Source organism: Tupaia chinensis, unplaced genomic scaffold, assembly GCF_000334495.1.
Source record: "Tupaia chinensis unplaced genomic scaffold, TupChi_1.0 Scaffold000316_1, whole genome shotgun sequence".
Taxonomy (NCBI): Eukaryota; Metazoa; Chordata; class Mammalia; order Scandentia; family Tupaiidae; genus Tupaia; species Tupaia belangeri.
Genome location: NW_006159809.1, coordinates 9,922,150 through 9,947,149, shown reverse-complemented (window position 1 = coordinate 9,947,149; position 25,000 = coordinate 9,922,150). Strand labels below are relative to the sequence as shown.

At 38.5% G+C, this 25,000-nt stretch overlaps 1 protein-coding gene across 2 annotated transcripts in view; it reads right to left on the bottom strand.

Moving 5' to 3' along the window:
* PPP3R1 (protein phosphatase 3 regulatory subunit B, alpha) overlaps positions 1 to 25,000 on the bottom strand; it is an 83,845-nt gene that overhangs the window by 1,371 nt on the left and 57,474 nt on the right. For both annotated transcript variants that reach the window (XM_006151298.2, XM_006151299.1), the window contains 3 exons: positions 11,666 to 11,842; positions 10,638 to 10,697; positions 9,682 to 9,866 (listed from right to left, as the gene is read on the bottom strand). In XM_006151298.2, the coding sequence (XP_006151360.1) occupies positions 9,682 to 9,866; positions 10,638 to 10,697; positions 11,666 to 11,842 (422 nt within the window). The remainder of the gene's footprint in view (positions 1 to 9,681; positions 9,867 to 10,637; positions 10,698 to 11,665; positions 11,843 to 25,000) is intronic.

The following is a 25,000-nucleotide window of genomic DNA, read 5'->3' as shown; positions in this document are numbered from 1 at the left end:
GACCAGGAGATGATGTAATGGTTACGTTGCTGGGACTTCCAGATGGCCGACCACAATTTGAGTCCTGGACCTGGTGGCTTCAAATTCTCACCAGGCACATATATGTGAAAGTGCCCACCCAAGATCCCAAGAGGAGAATGAAGAAGAGACTGTGGTGTGGCTATCCCCCCAGGTGTGATGTCTCACTTTCTGTCTCTCTCTCTCTCTGATTCCCCAGTGAGTACACATGCCCTGTACTGAAAATCTCTCTTAAAAAAAAAAATTAACTTTATTTATTATTATTTTCTAGTTTTATCAGAGACAGAGGAAAGAGAGAGAGGGAAAGTGAGAAAGCAAGCCATTAGGCCCAGGACTTAAAACATGGTTGGCTACCACCAGGCCACCTGCTGGCCCCAAGCTTTATATTTTATGCAGGGTCAGCAAACTTGTTATGAAAAGGGCTAGGTAGGGATCAGCAGTTGGCATAATGGCTATGTCACTGGACTCTCATGTAGTCGAACGCGATTAGAGTCCCGGACCCAGTGGCTTAAACTCACACCGGGCACATGTGCACAGGCGTCCAAGATCCCGAGAGGAGAATGGAGGGGAGGGGTTGTGGAGTGGCCATCCGCCCTGGGGGGGGGGTAATTTCTCGCTTTCTGTGTGTCTTTCTGGTGAGCGTACACGCCCTATAGCAAACTCCCCCGCCCACTACCACAAAAAAAAAAAAAAGAAAAGAACTAGGTAGCAAATATTTTAGGCCTTGTAGTCCAAATTTAGTTTATTTTTATTATTTGCATTTGCTTCTTTTTTTAAAACAGCACTTTAAAAGTGTATAAAATTGAGGCCAGCTCTGTAGCACAGTGGTTAAGTGCAGTGCATTAGGAAGCTGTAACCCCACATTGGGAGCAGTTCTAATCCCAGCCCCAGGGGCTCAAAGACATACAGGTCTTGTGTGGACGTGTGCCTGTCCAAAATCCTGGCAGGACAGAGCAATGAATAAAGAGGACTGGGCTGCAGTGTGACCACGCCCCACTGGGGAGTGCTTTCTTTCTCCCTTTCTTTCTCAGGCAAAAGCACACACCTTCTGATAATTAAAGATGAATATGATATAAAAAGTATTATCTCAAAAACTTACAAAAACAGGTCATGGGCTGGACTAGCTAGCTGTGTAGTTTGTTGATGCTTACTCTGGTAGTTTAAATAATAACCAGATTTTACCATAAACATTGTCCTGAAAAACAGATACATACTTCACTGTCGGTCTATTCTGGAAAGTATTTTAAAGTACCAAACAAAATTTTCTACACATTATTTTCCCATTGAGTCAAATATATATCTCAGTGAATATTAACGTGATAATCTAAAAGTTTTAATCATCTGTATGATTTTGAAGGAGTGTTTTATTAAGAGCATATATAAACAGAATGCATAAAAAAATCATCAATGTCCACACTGAAAACTCAAGAAACCAGCACCCAGGCAATGGTTACAGAACTCCTCTATGGTCCCCTTCCAGACACCAGCACGTCCCCTCCTCTCTCCTCTCACCCGAGCACACCCCCTACAGGGAGCTGCCATCTTGACTTACTATCATGGGCTAGTCTTCTCTGTTCGTGTGCAGTTTTATAAATGGCATCACTTCCGTGGCATCTTTCACCCCACATCATGTTTGTGAGATTAATCCATGTTGTGTACAGATGTATCTGTATACCCTTAAAATTTAAACTCTTAAGTTTTTCAAATTGAAAAAATAAGACATGTAAAGAGCCAACTGCTTCTGCTGTTACCTACTATGAAAACCACAGTTCCTCATCCTGCTCTCACTATTTCCTTCCACACAGAGATAATCACTGAAAACTTCCTGGTGAACTTTTCACTCTGAACCCCTAGGTCTCCAAGTAACACTCCTTACATTGACTTTTCTGGATTTTAAAGCCATTAGCCACTGACTTCCCACCGCAGAAGATGAAGATTTCGCTTTCACACACTCCTCTCTTCTCTATTTCCCACCCCGCACACACGCCCGCTCTGTCCTCCGATGGCTGGACCTTGACTACACAGAAAGTCAGCACTGTGCACTGCGTCGAGTACCAAATACTATTTACAGCTGGACGGAACTGCGCACTACAATTAGGCTTCTTTTCCTGCACGTTTGTTTCTCTACATCTAATAACTGCCTGAGCATTTCCTTTGCTGAGTCTTCTATGTATTTATTATTCATCCGATCCCTCGGTTTTGCTCTGAATACATTCAAAGATATGTACTAAGTGCTTCTATCCACTTTATTACCTGGAAGCACTCTTTGGGCCCTCTGGCCTCCACTTCAGGACTGCTCAGTCTCTCTGCCTGTCATCTCTGCATCTCCCTTCACAGCCATCTAGAAACCGCCTTCTCCTCTCGCATGCTGGATCCTTTGCTTCCTGGATCCAACGTTACCTTCTTTTTAAATTCACAGCCTTATACTAGTGGGATCACATCCTACAGTAGTCTTCAATCTTAGGTAACTGAAGTGTTTTTATTCGACTGTCTAATTAAGCTCGTTGGGAGTTTTAGGTAGGAAACAAGATCTCAGTCCCTGAGAACTACAAAAGCCATGCTTCACTGTCTTCTGGTTTCCCACTCTGCTACTGAGGAACCTGGTATAATTACGATTCTTGACTTTCCATGGAGCCCTTCCTTCTCTGACTCCACCACCCACAACCCTAGCTCTTTGGAAGTGTGTAGAACGAACCTTCTCTTTGTCCCAGCTGAAAGTTTATGACCACACGCCTAGGTCCAGATTATTTTTATATCCTATGCTGAGTACTCAGTAAAGCGCTCAGTCAGGCAACACATTACTTTTGGTTCTGAGGTATCTTCCTAATTCATATCTGATGACCTCCTTACCTTCATTTCTTTCTGGAACCCCTAATATTCAGGTATTATAGCTCCTCTAATGGACCTCTAAATTTAAATTTATAAAAGCCCTTTTGTCTATTACCCAATTTTTATTTCAAGGATTCAATATATTATATCCCTGAGGATAATAATGGCAGGCTTTGTTTCACCTATGAGGTTGTTACTGCCCTGTCTAACCTGTTACTTCCAAGCTTCTTTTTGGGCTTGGTTTCTTCTGTTTCTAATCAGGTTTGGTGATCCTTGGCTCTGCCTCTGAGGAAAGGGCACCGGAACCTGTGTACATGGCAGGGCTGTTGACTGCAAGCTACACAGTCCCACAGATCTGGTGGGATCATTTCTTTGCAGAGATATGATTTCTCAAAGAGGCTCTTCCCAGCTCTTGCCTGAAGGGTACAAATGCCACTTTTGGAGGGAGGAAGTCTGGTCCTAGGAGAAGGCTAGAGGTGTTGATGTGTAAATACGCTCACTTTCACTTAACTCCCAACACAAACACACCTCATAAATACCTCAAGTTTCCCAGGCTAAAGACTTCCCCAATATCCTCCTAGGGTGAAGGAGAGGTAGCTGCCCAGGTGAACAAAGTAGGAAAGAGAGCTATCATTTCAGTTATTTCTTAAACAGACTAACAAGTCCTCCTGCTTTCAGCCTCACCTTCGCCTTCACTTTCAGAGTTAACTCATGCCACCAATATCTGGCTGCTGCACAGACTTCCAAGTGGACAGCTCAGAGTTGCCCTTTCTCCTGTCTATTACGTTAACCACTCAACTTTCTGATTTACCAAATATGGCTGTTATCTTCTTTGCTGTTATTATTTTTTTTTTTTTGAGAGGTTTTTGCTATAGGGCGCATATGCTCGCCAGACAGACATGACCATGCCTCGTTGCAGGAGTGGAGGATTTTCTTTCTGGTGAGCACATGCACCCTCTGGCAATTCAAAAAGAAAATAAAATCACGTACTATATGCGTGTTTAAAATTTGCAGAGTATTTAACATAGACATATACATTTTATAAGTGATTGACTGAACATGTATATGTCTATGTTAAATACTCTGCAACGAGGCATGGTCATGCTACAACCTTTTCCCATCCCTCCAGCCCACTAGAATCTGTGGCACACGTGCACAAGCACCCAGCATGTTTTTCAAGCTGTCAGGGCTACAATTCAAACCATGGTCAGCCATGTGGGATTCAGTTTAACTACTGAGCTACAGGCAGAACCGGTATGTAATCTTTAAAAATAATGTTTCCAGTCTTTTGTCCTATTATAGCTTGAGAAGTCATAATAAAACAAACTCGATGAAGTCAAAGTTATTGACATGCTTAATGTTTAGAAAAGTTGGTTTTAAACAGAAAACAAACATGATTTTTCCATCCATGGGACTACAGCCCTCAAAAATATAAGAAAAGGCAATTTATGACAAATACTGTTAAATAAACTCAACACTTCAGCTATGTTTTCAGTATAGCATCATCTATATATTTATAGATATGCTTTAATTTCCTTTTACCTGATAAGTTATAGATACATTTTATATTTACTAAATGCAAGCAGTCTTCATCTATACCACTCTAGTCAACAGTTTTTCATTTGCTTTATTTCGCCCAAGGCATGGGATTTCTTCTCTTTCCTTTTCTTAAAAATGGGCCCTTGTCTACGGTGCCACCTACTAACCTGATCTCATGTCACAGTCAGCCCTATGCCCATCCATGAGATTCCGTCAATGATCTCTGGCAACGGTGAAGGCGGAGACACGGGACGGATAGCAAGCTTGTGCTGCAGTACCATCGGGAAGCAGTTCACTCAGAATCTCGAGTCCTGAACCTATTTAACTCTTCTGAAAAGATGTAGCCTATTCTGTACACTAGAGCACCACCATACTTTTTAAAATAAAATGCAAAGACGGTTATTCCTTTGCAATGAAGAAAGATGCTTAAAGGGCAAAACTTCCACTCAAGTGCCAAAGTAGCCATGTATTTCTCTCCATAACATAAAATTATCAAAGTCACCTGTTTTGCCCACTGTGGTTTAAATTAAAAATGAAAAGAAATGGAGGAGGAAAGCCTTCCTATGGAAGCATCCATCCGCAACAGGATGGAGAAATATGAGAGACTGAAGCATGATCACGCCCCACTGGGGAGTTCTTTCTCCCTCCCTCCCTCTCTGGTGAGCTCACATGTCCTCTAGCAATTAAAAACAAAACAAAACAAAACAAAACAAAACAAAAAACACGTCTATTCATGACTGACTGAAAAACCAAAAAACTTTTGGTTGTTTCTGCTTCTACTCTGGCTGCTCTAGTATTCTGCAGTATTGCTAAGTTTGCAGTTAAAAGTCCTTATCATACGTCAGAAAGCTAAGACCTTGGCTTTAACGACAGAAGTACAGAGAAGAAGCTAAGTGGCTGTACTGCTGTCTGGAAGCAATGAGTGGTGGCCATACCCTGGGTCCAACTGCAGAAAGGCAGTCAACGGCGAAGGGACACTGCTGCCCCAGTTTCTAGCTACAGTTCTCTACAGCTCCCTGTAACTACTACTCCTGTCTCTGCAAAAACACCCTGCCTCACTACACAAGAACTACCCGTCAATAGCTTGGAAAAGGAGGCGGGGAGAAAATTCCCATTTAGGGACTGGCAGGTGGCATGGGGGTTAACAGCACGAGACTCCCATATGGCTAACCATAGTTCAAGTCCCAGAGCTGGTGGTTTGCTTTCTCACTCTCCCTCTCTCTCTCACTCTGCCCCTTTCTGGTCAAATTAAAATAAATAAATAAAGTTAAATACTATAATTCTTTCGGGGAAAAACTATCACCATTTATACTGTCTAGCTGAGCATTTAAGATGGATCGGGACTCTCCTCCTGAAGGCAATTTCTATTCCTGGTTGAAATTCATGAACACATATTTCTCGAAATAGCATTTTCAAAACATATTTTTTAATGAACCTTAAGAATATAACCTCTATGTGATGTGGGGGAGGACTACCAACAGTAAATAAAACTTACTAGTACAAGTTGCACATCCATTATCTGAAAACTTGAACTCTATCTAACATGCTCCAATATCTGCAACTTTTTGGAAACTGACATGACATGAAAAATTTTACATCGAGCCTCATGTGAAGGGTCACAATCAAAACAAAATACTGCAGGGCCGGCCAGTGGCATGGTAGTTAAGGAAGCTGGATCCCACATGGCCAACTATGCAATTCAAGTCCTGGACCCAGGAGCTTGAGAAATACTCTGGATAAAAGCAGATTAGTCTATGCAGAAAATCGAATTTCAGATGTGGAAGGCAAAACCTCTGATCTAGAAAAAACAGCCAAAAAAAACTGAGAAAGCAACCCCCCAAAATGAGAATACTATACGAGAAATACTAGATAGCGTTAAGCGCCCAAACATCTGGATTATTGGTATCCTAGAAGGTGAGGAAACTAATAAGTCATTGATGATCTATTCCAAGAAATCTTGAAAGAAAACTTTCCAAATCTAGAGAGGCATGCAAATATCTAGACAAGAAATACAAAGGATCCCCAATAGAATCAACCCAGGAAGATCTTCTCCAAGGCACATCATAGCCAGACTGGTCAAATCTATAGACAAAGACAAAATACTAAAATTGGCAAGAGAGAAATGTCAGGTTACTTATAAAGGTTATCCAATCAGGCTAACCTCTGACTTCTCATTAGAAATAACCTGAGCAAGGAAAGAATGGGAAAATATATTCCAAGTGTTAAGTGAAAAACAGTTTCAACCAAGAATACTATACCCGGCAAGATTATCTTTCATATGGAAAGGATAAAAACATTCTCAGAAAAACAAGACCTGAAAGAATTTGCTAACAGCAGACCCACTCTTCAAGAAGTTCTGAAAGGAGTACTCTACCAGGAAAACTAAAGACAGATAAAGAAATAAGAGAAGAAGGGGCCAGCAGGTGGCATTGTGGTTAAGGTGCTGGATTCCCACATGGCCAACCATGGTTTGAGTCCCAGACCTGGTGCTTTGCTTTCTCCCTCTCCCTTTCTCTCTCTGCCTCTCTCTGGTCAAATTAAAATAATAATAATAATAATAACAAATTAAATAAATAAATGATTTTAAAAAAAGAAATAAGAGAAAAAAAAGCAACCAAGAAAATGACCAAATTAATGCTAGGGACAAGAAATATCAATAATAACATGTTACCTTCCAGGATTTAAATGAAAAGACTGGAACACAGTAATACTGCATATTCAGCCGAAGAGAGTTTGAACACAAGACTGAACTGGCGAAATAGAATTTTATGACTTTTGAGTAAAACATTACTGATTTTTTGTTTGTTTATTTTTGGAAAGGTTTCTGCTATAGGGCGTGTGCACTTGCCAGAGACAGAAAGGGAAAGGATAAAAACATTCTCAGAAAAACAAGACCTGAAAGAATTTGCTAACAGCAGACCCACTCTTCAAGAAGTTCTGAAAGGAGTACTCTACCAGGAAAACTAAAGACAGATAAAGAAATAAGAGAAGAAGGGGCCAGCAGGTGGCATTGTGGTTAAGGTGCTGGATTCCCACATGGCCAACCATGGTTTGAGTCCCAGACCTGGTGCTTTGCTTTCTCCCTCTCCCTTTCTCTCTCTGCCTCTCTCTGGTCAAATTAAAATAATAATAATAATAATAACAAATTAAATAAATAAATGATTTTAAAAAAAGAAATAAGAGAAAAAAAAGCAACCAAGAAAATGACCAAATTAATGCTAGGGACAAGAAATATCAATAATAACATGTTACCTTCCAGGATTTAAATGAAAAGATTGGAACACAGTAATACTGCATATTCAGCAGAAGAGAGTTTGAACACAAGACTGAACTGGCGAAATAGAATTTTATGACTTTTGAGTAAAACATTACTGATTTTTTGTTTGTTTATTTTTGGAAAGGTTTCTGCTATAGGGCGTGTGCACCCGCCAGAGAGACAGAAAGTGAGAAATCACCCCCTGGGGGTATGGCCACGCTGCAATCCCTTCTCCTCATTCTCTTCTCGGGATCCTGGGCATACACGCACACATGCCCAGTGTGAGTTTAAGTTACTGGGTCTGAGACTCGAACTGCAGTCAACTATATGGGAGTTCAGCGACACAGCCATTACGCTACCTGCTGGTCCCTACTGATTTTTTTTTTAAAACTATGCTTTGTTTCCCAATTTAAGCATTTTACTTTCTTCTGAGTTGTTGATAGAATCAGCAATTTGTTAAAATACTTTTCTTGTTTGTTTCTTTAAATGGAAACAAACTTTTCTTCCTTCCTGACCCCTCTGGAATTGGAAAATATTTGGGAGTATTCTTATTTTGTGGCAGGAGTGTTATTTGTATAAGTTTAATAATGTTTGTTGCATTGAATCAGAAATTGGAAATACTCATTATTGGATAGGGCTTTGATTGGAAGGTCATATCTGAAGATTAATCAGGAAACCATGGAACTAAGGTGGACCTCATGTAAGTCAACAGAAGCTCTTAGAAAGATGGTCTGGCATCATAAATAGTTCTGCCTGGCAGAGAGGATTAGAGAAGATATATGAAAGAATTTATAGCATAAAATAACCTGAATTTTTCCAGCCCAGCATTGTAATGAGCAGTGATTACAAAAGAGCAACCACACCAGAGGGTTATCTTGAGAAAGACATTGAAGGAAGAAAAAGAGACTGATCTTTGCTAGCAGATAGTCTATCACAGAATACTTGGTGGGCAGCGCTAACTCAAGAAGGTTCATGTGTGACTAGTGTGCTGGGCATTTGCTTTTCAACAATTTGAGTAGCTATGATGTAAATATTTTCTCAACAATATTTAAAACCATACTATCTCTGTTGTTATAGAGTCACAAATTATACAAAATTATAAGAAATATTTTGAACATTTATCTTTAAAATTCAGTATTTTAAAATTCTGAAAGTTGTTTATTAACTGTCAAGAACTATGGAGTATGAGCAAAAATGTTTTGATATGTGAAGTAAATGTTTGTGGAAAAATGTAAAAGCTAAATAAAAGAAATAAAAAAAAAAAAGAAATACTCTGGAAGCGTGCACGTATGTGCTCAAAAGCCCCAGGAGAAAGGAAAAGGAATTGTGGTGTGGCCATCCCCCGGGGGGGTGATTTCTCACTCTCTCTCTCTCTGACTCTCTCTGATGAGTGCACACACCCTATTATAATACTAAAAAAATAAAAAATAAAATAAAATCACCTTTAGGAAACGTGTATATGGCATATATGAAACAAATGAAATTCATAGTTGGACTTGGTCTCATCACCACCAATTTTCTATTTAGAAAAAACACAAAAATTCCCCAAACTCAAGAAAGTCCAAAATCTGAAACAGTTCTAGTCCCAAGACAGATTTTCACTATAAAGTGAGTGCACTCACCAGAGAGACAGAAAGTGAGAAATCACCCCCCTGGGTGCCTGGCCATGCCGCGATCCCTTCTCCTTCATTCTCCTATCGGGATCTTGGGCACACATTCACACGCGTGCAGCGTGCATTGTAAGCCACCAGGTCCAGCATTTGAACTGCAGCCAACCATGTGGGAGTCCAGCAACGTAATCATTACGCTGTCTGTTGGTCCCTCTATTTTTATTAAAGAATCACTGAGAACATTAATTCTTGAAAATAATAACTTATCAATAATTACGACGAAGAACACATTTCAAAATTTTGAATATAGGGCAATTAGGCAAAATAAACTATATAAATGTTTATGGAAAAATACCTAAAAGAGATTTTCTTTTAAATGGTTTTTAAAGTGTGTTTTCAAAATCAAAGAAACAACTTGTTTATACTTACAGCACAGAATTCTTCAAAGGATATTCTTCCATCTCCGTCCTTATCTGCATTTATTATGGTTTTGTCTACAATTTGCTGTAACTGTGTATCTTTCAGATTGTTCCCCACCATCATCTTCAACACCTGGAAGAGTTCCCCATTGGAAATATAGCCATCTTTATCCATGTCATAGATTCGGAAAGCAACTAAAAAGACAGGAAGGAAAATCAATGGCAATTACAAGTGAATATGTCTAAACAGGAAAAATAAAAAAGAAACAAAACAGTAAATTGCCAAACATCTGGAATTATGATTATGAGGACAGTTTCTACTTAAATATAGAAGTTGTCTGCAAGCACAGTTTAACAGCTGATTAGGAATATGGGCTATGGAGTCAAGACTGACTGGGTTCATTTGTGTAGCCAGTGGTGACTTATTTAATCTTACTAAACTTCAGTTTCTGCAACAAAACTGGGAATAACAAGTCCAACCTCAGAGATTCTTCAAAACATTTCCTCCTACTTTCATTAAAAAAAAAAAAAAAAGGAAAAAGAAATCTCTTAACCAAGTCACATGTAAAGGAATTTTTAAAAACTTGTTTAAAAATAGAATTAAAGTAAGATGGTTTTTGTGCAAACATTTTAAAATCCATGCACACATTTTTCACACTCCACATTTTCCATGAACTTTTTGAAGACACCCCCCCCCAAGCCATTTAGTTTATAAGGCTATTTTCAGTAGAAGGAAATTCTGACTTTCTTCTATCCAACTTTTTAAAAAGAATAGACACATTATTCAAATATACTAAGTTGAAACATTTTTTAAAAATGATTTTCACTAGAACGTAAACTTTGTTATATCTAAAGATCTGGACTAAAAGACATTTTTTAGAATATTTTAAAAGACATTTCTATTCCAATATGGAATGTTAGTACTGTTCAGTGGAGAATAAAGTCAATGATAACATAAATACTTACACCTTAATTTCTGCTCCTTATCTCCTTTGACACTGAACTGAGAGACTCCCTCAATGAATTCTGAATAAGAATAATGAAAAACGTTTGCAAATTAGAACTTCCAACTTTCTACACAGAAAAAACAGTATTTATATACTTAGTTAAAGATACTGCCTTGCTGCAAAACAAAATATTACTAGCAATGTTTAAAACTGAAAATGCCAAATTGGAGGCCAGCAGATGCTATAGCAATTATGTTGCTGGACTCCATATGGCCAACTATAGTTCAAGTCCCAGACCTGGTGGCTATTTAAGCCCCTTTCCTCATGGAATATGACTACAGAAAGGAGTTTTTAAAAAAAGGATTATGAACTGTTTGGCCAAAATGGTAATTTTTCATTTTTATATGAAAATTCAGAATCGTTTAAATATGTTATTGCAAGTTTCCTGACAATGGTAATTTTCTTGACTGCCTGATACACAGCGAAGTTTTAGATCCCTTCACTTAAAATTCAGTTTTTCAAATTGAAATATCAAAATCTACTTATGATTCCCTAGAGAAACAGAATGTTTATTTACTTATAAGCATAGAATAAAATATAAAATTATATATATTAGTATTAGCGAAAGTACTACTACAAGATCTAGACTAACCAAAATAAATTAATCCTGTTCTATGACAATCCTCACAACCTTATTACTACAGATTATTTACTGCTGACTCAGTAAAGGATGCATGAAATAAGACACAGCTTCTAATACCATAGATTGCCTTCAAGTGAGATTAATATTCCGAGATAAAAGAAGCACTAAAATCTTTTCTTGGGGAAAGGTAGATTGCCTAAGAGGAAAAATTGGCCATTTATGAATCAAAAGTAAAGATTATTAAGGTACATATACAACATATTTTATGATTTTAATGTAGTTTGTTATTATAATGATCAAATATATATTCAAGAAAAATTAGACTTTCAGATGTCTATACACAAGAGCTGTAATACTACAACACATAAACTTGTGACTTAAAAAAGATAAAAATACTTTCTTACCTTTAAAGTCTACTTCTCCATTCCCATCTGTGTCAAATATATCTATTACTCGCTGTACTAAAGGATTCTGCTGTAACTCGGGCAGAGACATGAATTCTTCCACACTCAAAGAACCAGAATTGTCCAAATCGAGCTTTTTAAATCTCTTTCCTAGCCTTTTAATTTCATCGGCATCGACTGAAAGCAAACAAAAAAAGGCAGTAAGATTTTAAAGAATAATTTTACGATTGTTATAGGAAAAAACCCTCACTAAGCTATCCAATAGTTTAGTTTCTAATCTGATTAAAAGAACTATATATACATATATGTGTGTGTGTGTGTATATATATATGCTGTCCACTAATTTCTTCTAATAAATTTAGTAAATCATAATATTGTTAATTGTTTACCTTTCTGTTCGTCTGCACCTGCCATAACATACAGCCAACTGTGTGCCCAGTACCAGGATGTTTTAGGACTGACGATGCTTAAGCTGATTACAAGGGCCATGATAAGAACTCCTACTAGATAAGCTAAATTAATCTCTGCTCTGTAACAATGCACTTTTCTTTTCTTTTCTATTTTTAAATTTTAATTTACTTTATTTCTAATAGTTCATTATTCAAAATTCTTAGGGTATCCAAAGTTCAATGTTTCCCTCCCGTGCCACTCCTAGACATCCAATTCCCTTCCTAGGAGGCAATGTTGCTACTTTCTTAAATATTCTTCCAAAAACACTTTTACAAGTAATTTTAACTCCCCCAAAACACACACATTAGAAAAAAATAGAAAAAATGAAATTCACTTTTCAACCCTTTGAAAGAAAAAAATGTAGCTAAACAATTTAACAAATGTTTGCACTGATTTGTACGTAGTCCATAAAAATTCAGTATCAAATCTTTTATCATGTGTGTTCTTGAAAAGGTTTACTTTCTTCTAGATTATGTCATTTCTATGGCTTTTATATATATAAACACTTTTTTCTTTTTCCTTTTTTTTTTTTTTTTTTAGGTTTTTGCCATAGGGCACGAGTAGCTCACCAAAGAGACAGAGAAGGAAAGTGAAAAATCATCCCGCAGGCGTGATGGCCACACCACAATCCCTTCTCCTATACTGTTTTCTTGGGATTTTGAATGCGTGTATGCACACATGCCCAGCATGATTTTCAAGCTGCCCAGGTCAGACATATGGGGGACCAGTGCCTTAACCACTACACCACCTGCTGGCCTTTGCAAATATATTTTAAATTAACAAAATGAATGCTACATTGCGCACTTCACAAAGTGCACGGAAAATAGAATTAACATCCAAATTTATTTTGATACAAAACAATTTGGTGCAAAAAATTTTTGAAATCTAGGCATAAATTTCTCATAATATGTTTTTCTTGACTTTTAAGGCTCTCCCCCACCCCAAATTTGGGCCACCAGGGATGTGGTGGTTAAGGCAGCTGGATTCCACATGGCTGAGTACACAGTTCAAGTACTTGACCCAGTGGCTTGAAAACCACATTGGGCATGTTTGTGTGTACCAAAAATCCCAAAAGGAGGGAGAAATAGAGAAGGGACTGTGGTGCAGCCTTTCTCATGGGGATGCTTTCTCAAACCCCCCCACTAACTCTCTTAACAGACCCCTTGTATTATGGCCCACAATATTAAAGACACAACTGTTTTGACAGCTTACACTCATGACATCCTCATTGCAAGAACTTAAAAATTAAGTATATATTTTCAAAATATAAAAACGTATTAAAATGAAGGTGCGATGATAATCTGCACTACTGAAGAATAGACAATACAGCTACAGGATGCTGTTCTAGCACGAATGAGTTTACATAATCGATGGAGAGAAGAAGGCTGGCAGGAGAGCACAGAGAACTGTCCCTGGTTCTAGGGATTTCCTCAGTAAGACATGAAGGAATCAGAGGCAAGTTTTCTCAAATTAATAAGAAAGCCTAGACTAGTTCTGTGGCTTGGTGATTAAAAGCAGCTCGATCACACATGGCTAGATCAGGGTTTGCATTCCAGACCCAGAGGCTTGAGAAACACGCCAGGTGCAAATGCATGCATGCTTGGATCCCAACAGGATGGAGAAACGGAGGAGAAGGGATTTGGGCATGACCATTCCTCATCGGGGTGGGTCTCTCTCTGGCAACTAACTGCACTCATTTTCTGGCAAAACTTTTAAAAGTTTTTTAAAAATAAAAACCTTAACTATGAAGTCATTTTTAAAAAGGTTAAAGCAAAAAAAAACAAACAAACAAACAAAAAAAGGTTAAAACAAGAAATGCTACCTTCTCTTAGAGAAAATAATAGCAAGTATTCAGCAGGCTTCAGGAACCACGAGGTTTTCCAACACTGTGTTACCTGGTAAACACTGAGGGTGCAGATAAAGAAGCCACCAAGACAACTTCTCTTGTACTATTCTAAGGTCCACAAATCTATTTGTATACACTGCTTCATTATTACTTTTTACAAAACTAGTTTGTATCAAGCAAATGAGCTCAAGAACCTGAGCCCACTTTATGGCTCTTAAGCGATGAGCTATAGTGTTTAATAATGCCAGAGTTCATCTGTATTTGTATTTTAAAATTCATTATTGTTTATGCTAGTGCTCTGTTACAAAGCTACATGATGAGTGATCCGGCCATCCGTATATTTTCAAGGTATCAGTATTTTGCAGCATGTGAGGGTTTTCAGAAACACATATACTACATCTTCAAACTGCAAAATACACATATATTTAAAACCAATCAAAAATTCAAATGTACACTTCACAAACACATCAACTGTATAAAGCACTTTATTTCTCCATTAAAGAGTATTCATTTTTAATGGAATAAAAGCAAAATGTTCAAATAAATCTTTTTAAAAAAATTTTTTTTCTACAATTGCCAGAGAGCAAGTGCACTTGCCAGAGAGACAGCAGTTATCTCCCTCCCACCCATGGGTCATGTCATGACGCAATCCTTTCTCTTCCATTTCTTTATTCTGTCAAGATTTGGGCACAAATGCCCACTCATCTGGCATGTTTTTCAAGCCGCCAGGGCTGGGATTTGAACTATGTGGTAAGCTATGTGAGAGTTGGCTCCTGATGCACTGTGCTTAAGCACTACACTTCAGGGTTAGCCTTCTTAAAATCTTATTTCCCCATTTTCTGTTATGAAACTAGATACTCTCATTCTTAGAAGCAGAAATGTGATGAAAGTCCCACAAACACTTTTCACTTACTTAGTTACTATCACCTCCACCTCAGGGCAGCGTCCTCTGCTTTCTTGTGGGTGTTCTGTTACTGCATATAGCAGGTATTTGCAACTTATTGATCAAAGTGCCACCAATATTTGAAGTAAAACTACCTGACCACACACCAACCAGCAAACCATTCAGAACAATTTCTCAAAGTTTATAGATTTTACTAAAGACCTACCCACTTATGCTTCCCTTAATTTTACCTACAAACCACATAATTATTATTTTCTTCTTGCAATCTTTAGTTCTCCCTACACTTACAACAGATCATAAAAAGTGAAGGGAAAACTGAACATAATAGACAATATCTTTTCTCTTTCTCCTAGAGAATTTTGCTATAGGGTGCGTGCGCTCTCTGGAGAGAGAGAGCGAGCGAGACAGAGAGACAGAATGGGAAGAATCACTCCCCAGGTGGGCTTGGCCATGCCACAATCCCTTCTCCATTTTCCTCTCGAGATTTTGGGCATGCACGCCCATCATTGAGTTTTAAGCCATCAGGTCCAAGACTTGATCCATGGTCAGCCACAAGAGAGTCCAGAGCCTTAACCACCACGCAACTTGTTGGCCCCAGTAAGAGACAGTATCTTAGAGGTGGAAAAAGGAAAGACAGTGTCTCCACAAACAGTAATTTCACAAATCAGGATTATTTCCTCTGTACTGTATATTAATGAAGAGAAGAGGACAGAAATGTAGTGCCATAAACATATATATCCCCAGGGTGGACGGCCACACCTTAATCTCTTCTCCTCTATTCTCCCCTTGGGATTTTGGACACACACACACACACACACACACACACAAACGTGCTCAGTGTGAGTTTTTAGGCTGCCGGGTCCAGGACTCCAACTGTGGTCGACTACGTGGGAGTCCAGTGATGTAACCACTATGCCATCTGCTGGTTCCTAGAATGTTGTCTATTAAAGGGCCAGTCAGCTGTGTGGTGGTTAAGGTGGCTGAATCTCACATGACCAGCTGAGCAGTGCGAATCCCAAACCCAGTGGCTTAAAAAACATGCCAGACACATGTATGTGCATGCCCAAAATCCTGAAAGAAGAAATGGAGAAGGGATTGCAGTGTGACCATGCACTATGGAGGGTATTTTTTCACTTTCCAGCTCTCTCTCTGTCTCTTCAGCCAGTGCACAGCACAGGCCCTCTGGCTGGCTGGCTGCCTGACTGGCTAGCTGTGTACACAAGTGCATACATACATACATAATTACCAGATAATAATATAGAGGAATCATAAATGTACGTGGTTCTGTGTACCTTTTTTACATTGCCAATGGTAATCTTACCAAAAGGCAAATTCAGCCCCAAATTATAAGCTCTCATGTGAAAATATTTCTAGTGGCTTCCTAATGTAGTCTAAAAGTCCTTGACAATATTTAATATCCATTTAAATGTCCATTTTATCTCTTCCCATTTTCTTTTCTTAAGCTAAATGCTCTTGGTACAATGTTCCTGGTATAACTCTGCTACAGCATTAATTTCACACCTCCACTTCTTTATATACCTTCTGCTGGGATATCCTCACCTGAACTCTCTTTTTGAGATGCCTACCAATTTTCTCTAGGTAAAGAAAGAGGGCTGTTAATTAATTTTATATTCTGTAGTTATTAGTATCATTAACTCTCTCTCTAGCAAAAGCCCTGAAAACAGCACTGAAAAGGCATTTACGTATCTGTTCACTAATGTGTATTTCGTCCTTCTCTCCTCTTTCTTCCCGTTAGTTACAATGATGACAAAGACACAGACTACTGCGAATACTCAGTGCACACAAACTATCTAATTGAGGCTAGCTGAGCAACTAGCAGAATCTGTACCTAAATATCCAGCATGTTTTAAATGGCTGGCTTGGACAGTAAAATCATGAATATTTTTTAAAAGTTAAATTTGAATGGGATCAGCAGATGGCATAATGGTTACGTCACTGGACTCCCATATGGCTGGACATGGTTCAAGTTCCAGACCTGGCAGCTTGGAATTCACGCCAGGCACATGTGCATGCATGCCCAAAATCCTGAGAGGAGAATGGAGAAGGGATTGAAACATAGCCATCCCCCTGGAGGGTGAGTTTTTGCTTTCTGTCTCTCCAGCGGGCACCAGCACCTTATGGCAAAAATCTCTCTTAAAAAAAATTTAAAAAGTAAAAATCCAAGAAAGCTATCTTTCCAAAACAAATAGTAGGGCTGGCTCCATGGTCTAGTGGTTAAGGGCTAGATCTCAATGGCCAGTAGCAGTTTGAGTCCTGGATCCGGCAGTGTGAGAAACACGGTGGGCACAGTACAAAAACACGGTAAAAAATCCTGACAGGACAGAGAAATGGAGGAGAAAGGACTGTAGCATGACCAGGACTCATGATGGGTGTGGGGGGTCTCTTTTCTCTTGGGCAAGTGTACATGCTCTCTGAGCACTTGTGTTACATGACCACCCCAAATCCTGACAGGGTGAAGATATGGAGATAGTACTGAATTATAGCCATGCCCCATTAGGGAGTGCTGTTTTTCTTTTGTCTTCCTTTTTTGTTTGTTTTTTGTTAGAAGATGCATTTGCTTGCTAGGGACAGGGGGGTTAAGTGAAAGCACTCTTCATGGGGAATGGTCACATTGCAATCCCTTCTCTTCCATCTTTCCCTTCTTTTGAGAGTTTGGGCACACATGGACACATAGTTGGGGACTCAAACTGCGTAATTGGCCAGGTAGAATCTGGCATCCTTAACCACCAGGCCGTGGAGCCTGCCTGGAGGTTGCTTTCTCCACCCATCTCCTTCCTTCTCTCTCTCTCTAGAAAGTGTATACATCTTTAGGCAAGTTCCAAAAACAAACAAACAAAAAACATAAAAATAATTCTTTTAAGCATTGAACAAAGTGATTAATTTTGTCATTACTGTCACCAAACAAGCAGTTATTCAAGCATTTCTACTTGCTAGCAATGTAGATTAGATGTGTAGCAGAATATTAAAATATTACACAGTGTTTCAATTATCAAAATATCAGGACTTAAAAGGACCAGCAGTTGGCATAATGGCTATGTCACTGAACTCCCATGTAGTCGGCCTCAGTTCCAGTCCCGGACCTGGTGGCATAAACTCATGCCAGGCACATGTGCGTGCATGCCCAAGATCCTGAGAGGAGAATGTAGGAGAAGGGATTGCAGCGTGGCCATCCCCCCGAAGGGTGATTTCTCACTTTCTGTCTTTCTGTCTCTGTCTTTCTGGCAAGTGCATGTGTCCTATAGCAAAAACCTCTCAAAAAAAAAAGAAAAAAGAAAAAAGATCTGCACTTAACAATCTACCCACAAATTAGGCATACAACTCTAAAATAGATCAAACCTACGTTGTTAGTATCATTAAATGTTTCTGTATATTCACAGATCTGCACTTAGAACCAGTTAAACACCGAAAGACAAATTCCAACTTTTGGTATACCACCTTTCATCAAAGATTTTCTTTTTCTTACTGTTTAAGATCATCTTTCCTTAGAAGAGATGGAGAAGGAAAAACAAACAAGCCTCACCCTCTTGACTCATCTTGTGACTCAGAAATACTCTTTTTATATGTTGTGCCCAGTTGAAACCCATGTTATTTTTTCCGCTTTTTGGAAGTGTACCTTTGGGAGGACTACTTTTCTCAAAAGCAGAAAATGCCTACATATTAGATAAAAACTATGTCAGACAACATATGAAGAATCTTACAAAGCCACGTATATATACTATTACTTACAATTTAAGCAAGGTAGTAAAAGCTTAGATCTTTTAGTTCAAATTTATAATATATAATATTAACAGGACTTGATGGATTCCTTCCATAGAAAACACTAAATTGTTGAGACATTACCTAGATCAATACACTCCTGACTGGTTTCAGTGAAATTTAGATGGTAACTCATTTTAACAAGTGATGTCAAGAATCTCATTTATATATATATATTTATGTGTGTGCATGTGTGTGTGTGTGTGTATTTTTTTTTTAGAGGTTTTTGCTCTAGAGCGTGTGCGCTCGCCAGAAAGATAGAGACAGAGAAACAAAAAGCGAGAAATCACCCCCCAGGGAGGATGGCCACACTGCAATCCCTTCTCCTACATTCTCCTCTTGGGATCTTGGGCACGCACGCACACACACCCAGCGTGAGTTTAAGCCACCGGGTCCGGGACTCAAACCGCAATCGACTACGTGGGAGTCTAGCGACATCGCCATTACACCAACTGCTGGTCCCTCAAGAATCTCATTAATGTTACCAGATAAAATGATTAAGAATTTGCTTTTAGAGAGCTTCAGTAAATTTTAGTTTAGTTTAGTTTTTTTTTTTTAAACTGGGCACATTAATACTAGAGCTACGTAACAGTAGAGAGAAGGTCAAATATTCATTCATAACTCTTTCAAATGGAGAAATATAAATCATCTTCCTTTATATGTAGGAGTCCATGGAAAATGCATCTTATGGAAAAACTATGCATAAACTTCAAAAAGGTTTTGTGTCAAAATAAACTCATACTTTAATTCCATTCTTCATGAATTTTTAAAGTATCCTTGTATATTTCCCTCATTTTTCGATAAAATCTGATAGATTCTGAAATCTAAGACTGTGGCTTTTAACATAGTATAATCAACACATACACACCAAGCTGCCACTCAACTATTAGAGTTAAAAGTAAAAACAGCTCAGAGAACCCTAAGTTCTTTTAGGTAACTTTGCAATTTCTTAGAATGGAAAGAAAAATAAACAGAATGGGAGAAAAGTAAACTTTCTTCAAATTGTAGCCAAGACCTAATAATTGTGTAGTAAAAAAACAGAACTATCATCCTTCAGGAAATTCTTTTAATAGCCACTTTATAAATAATTTACTACCTATTAATAGACCAATTAATGATTTAACAACAAAAAATAAAGCAAGACTTTAAAAGTTTTCCTAGAAATAATATTTTGAAAGAAATAACTAAATGGTAAGTGGGCTCTTGGATAGAATCCTGAGAAAGAGGAATTTTTAAAATTTCACTATTTTTCCAGTAAAAATTAGTATATTACCAATGTTAATTTCTTGCTTTTCGAAACTGAACTGTAATTCCGTGGGATGTAAACATTAAGGGATACTGCCCGAGGGGTATTATTTTTGTGACTTTTAAAAAAAAATGTATTATAGGGCTTGCTGGGGGGCCAGGGGAGACTAAGAAAGCAACCCCCATAGAGGGGATGGCCACACAGCAATCCGTTCTTCTCCGTTCGCCTCTCCAGACTTGGGGTATTCACATACTTGCACCCAGCCTGATTTCTGGACTCCGGGTCCAGGACAAATACTGCCTAGGTGGCCGCGTGGGAGCTAGTTGCCTTAAACCACCATGCCAGCAGTTGGCACTGAGACTCTTCTCCTTTCTTTCTTTTTGTAATTTCTCTTGGATTTCCTCCAATTTGTGACAGTTTTTACTTCTTTCCTTATTTTTAATGACCTGGAACTTTTGATCCATTGTATTATAAAATGTCCTTCAGTTTGATTTTGTTGCCATCTTCTCATAATGAGAATGAATTTAGGCATCTGGGGCAAGAACACCATGCAAACAATGACATGTCCTCGGCACACCATATCAAGGGGTTCATAACGTCAGTATGTCTTAGAACTAGGCACGTAAACTTTGGCCACTTGGCCAAGGTCCCATCTGCCAGATTTCTCCACTATAAACCTATTATCTTTCCCTTTGTAGTTAAAAAGTGTCATGGCAGGAGATACTCTTGAGACTATCCTTTCTCTTCAAACTCTTACCAATGGTCTTATCTACAATGCTTAGTACTATGGTAGTTGCTTAAAAATGATTTTCCCTCTCTTGTACATTACTGAAATGCTTCTATAAAACACAAAAACAAAACCAGGCCCTTCTCTGTTTATTTCAAATATGCACTTTAGCATGGGCTTGTGGTCATTATTTATTCTGTATGTTAAAATCCAGTATTACCATAATTCACTTCGTTAGTCAAATTGCTCCAGCTTTGGTCTTTAAGTATCATTTCAGGCTAGCTCCTGCAGCCCCTATTATTTCTCACAGCACTAAGAATGTTCCACACTTATCCTCACTATGGTAATTCTCCAATCACTTTTTTAATGGCAAGAAATTTAGAAATTTATCATAGAATAATAACTATTAGGAAATATTATTCTAATATGTGGTCTCAGAATCTCTATCTTAGAGGTATCCTGAAAAGCCATCAAGCATGGCAAATTGTCAATGGAGAAACACGTACTGAGTAACTCATAAATATCTCACAAAGAAAAATTTATAGTATTATCAACAGAAGTTTTTCTATATAAAATTAGTTTATAAGTTTTAAAATCTTTTGTAAAATTCATCTCCTACCAAGGTAATGTCTGCATTTTCATGGTACCCAAAAAGAGAACTAAAACCCACCAGGGGGCGCAGTAATAAAACTTTCGTAAGCAGCTCTCTCAAAATCCTCAAATTTTATGGACCTTGTGTATAGAATAGCAGTTTAAAATGCATACTCTCACAGAATAATTTGACTACCAATAAACAAAGCAAAGAAAGCACCTTATTAATATTATTAGAGAACTGAAATAGCATACTATGAAATAAATATGAATACAGTCAAATACATTTATGTATCTTTTCTTACACGTGAAAAACTTTCATCCATTTACGCAGTCTAGGTTTCAAAAGTATATCATAATTTTAGAATGTAAGAGGTAATGTGATTTTTGTACTTCCATAGTTCTTAGATACTTAAAAAATTATCAAGCAATTATCAAATATACAATAGATAGAGATTATCAACCAAAGAATTTTCAAATTGCAATCAAAACGTTTAAAAATTTTTAAACTGATTTTGACAAATAACTGACAGTCGAAATGCATTAAGTACATAGCTCTATAGATTTCAACAAATGTATACCCCTATGTAAACATCAGTACAATCAAGATAAAAGAATATTCCTCCCCTCACCAACTCTAGGCAACCACAGTCCTGCTCTTCTGTGACTAAATTCTTCCTACGATTCCGTAAGTGGATATACAGTACGTACTCCTGTCTATCTCCTGTTATTCACCAAGTTGTGACATTAATCCATGCTGTTGCACATGTCAGCGTGTCCCTTTTTGTTGCAGTGTCTGCTGTATGGAGCTACAACTTGTTTACACGCTCATCTGCTGACCGACATTGCTGTTGTTTTCAGTTTTCCTGGAATTGCTGGGTCACAGGGTAAGCAAACGTTTAACTTTCAGAAACTGTCCGAGTTTTCCAGAGTAGTGTACAATTTTACACTCCCATCAGCAATAGGTAAGAATTCCAGTAACTCCACATTCTTGCCAATATGTAGTGGTGTTAGTCTATTCACATACATTTGTGAAATGATGCTCGAATCTTTTCTGCTTCTAAAAACTAGGTGAGATTCTGTCTGTATGCAAGTCCTTTGACGGGTACAGGTTTTTCAAGGGTTTTCTTTCAGTGTGTATGCTGCCTTTTCAGAGGTGTCTTCTATAAAAGCAGAAGCTTGATTTTGATGAAATCCAATGTTTTTCCCTTTATGAGTCATGTTTTGTGTATACTAAAAATCTTTGCCCATCCCCGGTTGTGAAAATTTTCTGTTTTCTTCTACAGAGTTCCATAGTTTTTGCTTTCATGTTTAAATCTATGATCCAGGATGTTAATTGTTCTGTGTTTGTTATACGGTATGAGCTAGAAATATGTAAATTTTATTTCTCACAAAAATGCAGTTTTGTTGAAGACTCCCCTTACAGTGTACCTTTAGCATTTCTGTCAAAAAAAAAAAAAAAAAAAAAAACACAATCATATGGGGACCGGTAGGTAGGATGGTGGCAAAGGCGCTGGATTCCCATATGGATGACTGTAGTTCAAGTCCCAGACCTGGCAGCTTGCTTTCTTACTTTCCCTCTCCCTGGTGAGCACATGTGCCCTACAGCAAATTTAAAAATAGTAACAAAAAAAGTAACTACTTTTTTCTTTAAAAAAAAAAAAAATGTTTGCAGGACCAGCAGTTGGCGTAATGGCTAGGTTGGTGGACTCCCATGTAGTCGAACATGGTTCGAGTCCCGGACCTTGTGGCTTAAACTCACGCCAGGTGCGTGTGCATGCGTGCCCAAGATCCCAAGAGGGGAATGAAGGAGAAGGGACTGAGGTGTGGCCATCTCCCCTGGGGGGTGATTTCTCACTTTGTCTCTCTCTCTCTTTCTGGTGAGCACACATGCCCTATAGAAAAACCTCTCCGAAACAAATAAACAAACAAAACAATGTTTGCCATAGAGTGTGTACACTCACCACAGAAAGACAAAGAAAGGGAGAGTGAGAAAGCACCTCCCAGGGAAGATGGACTTACCACAATTCCTTTACTCCATCTTCCTCTTATGACTTTGGGCAGGCATGCACATATGCCTGGCATGTTTTTCAAGCTACCAGGCCCAAGACTCAAACTATACAGCCATGTGAAATCCAGCCATCTTGCTGGCCCCTGGACCTTCTTGTTTCACTAATTTATTCGTCTATTTTACAGCAATGCCACAGTTTTGTGTTTTATGGCGAACCTTTAGATCAAAGAGCACTGTCCTCTATGTTCTTTTTCAAAGCTTTTCTGACACTTCCCAAGACCTGTGCATTTCCACATGGAATTAACGGTTTGGTAATTAAAGAAAAAAATCTGAGAATTTGATTAGGATTGTCTTGATGCTATAGACCAATCCAAGTAGAACTTTTATCATTGTATCACACCACAATCCCTTCTCCTCCAATCTCCTCTGGGGATTTTCAGCATGTACACTCATGTGCCTAGCATGAATTTCAAGCCACTGGGGTCCAGGACTCAACCATGGTATGTCATGTGGGAGTCTAGCACCTTAACTACTACATCACCTGCTGGCCTGTCATTACTGATATGTTTAATAGTGTGTACATGTGTCAAGTAGATTCTGTCCAAGGATGCCACAAAAGAAACTAAATACAACAATCCCCAAAACATGCATTCTTAATATTATTCTCAGAGGTCACTCAACTTTACAAGATCTGTCACATGTGATATATAGGGTTGAAAGAAATTTTGGAGATGAGAAACTCAAGATCAGCAAACAGACCCAGAGAATTAAGTAAATTAATCGATATAATGCTATAAAGATTGTCAGTAGGGACCAGCAGATGGCGTTATGGTTACATTGCTGGACTCCCAGGTAGTTCAAGGGAACTCAAGTCCCAGATTCGGGTGCTTAAAACTCACACCAGGCATGTGAGCATGCAAGTCCAAAATCCTGAGGGGAGAATGGAGGAGAAGGGACTGTGATGTGGTCATCCCCCCTAAGGGGTGATTTCTTGTTTTCTGTCTCTCTGTCTCTACAGCAAGTATATGCACCCTATAGCAAAAATCTCTCTCTTAAAAAAAAAAAAAAGAAAGAAAGAAAAAAAACTGACAGCAAAGTTGAATGACTAAGATTTCCTTCTTCATTTTTTTTAAGTTTATTTATTTCTTCTGAGAGAGAGAGATGGATAAACAGCACCACCAAGAGTGCCCTGATACCACTATCTATCCCTAACTTCAGCCTGTCCTGGATCCTGGGCATATGTGTGTCCAGAGTATTTAGAGAGGTCTCTGCAAACCCGGAATTTTCCCATGTGGGTCAGGCCTCATGGAGTATTGCGCTTTATCGCTGCTCCATTATTTCGCCCCAGCTGGGGTTTCTTGAAATGTTTTTGGATCTCATTTCTTTTTCTGTATTAGTTCCATCTGAAAAGAGTTAGCATATGGGGCCAGCAGGTGGCACAGTAGTTAAGGGCACTGGACTCCCACAAGGCCAACCGTGGTTCACAGTTCAAGTCCCGAACCTGGCGGCTTGCTTTCTCTCTCTCTCTCTCCAACCTCTCGCTCTATCCCTTTCTGGTCAAATTTAAATAAATCATAAAGTTAAATAAAATAATTATTTTTAAAAAATATTTGCAGAGTGGATTAAGCTAAGAAATACTACACTATTGCTATACCCCAAACCTGCATTTTTGGGCTAAATATGGAGAAAAGGGAACTAAGAATGTTCCCACTCTAGCTAGATAAAAACTGGACCAGAACTTTCTAAAAGTTCTTCCAATTTGCTTATTATGGCTTTCCTGCTG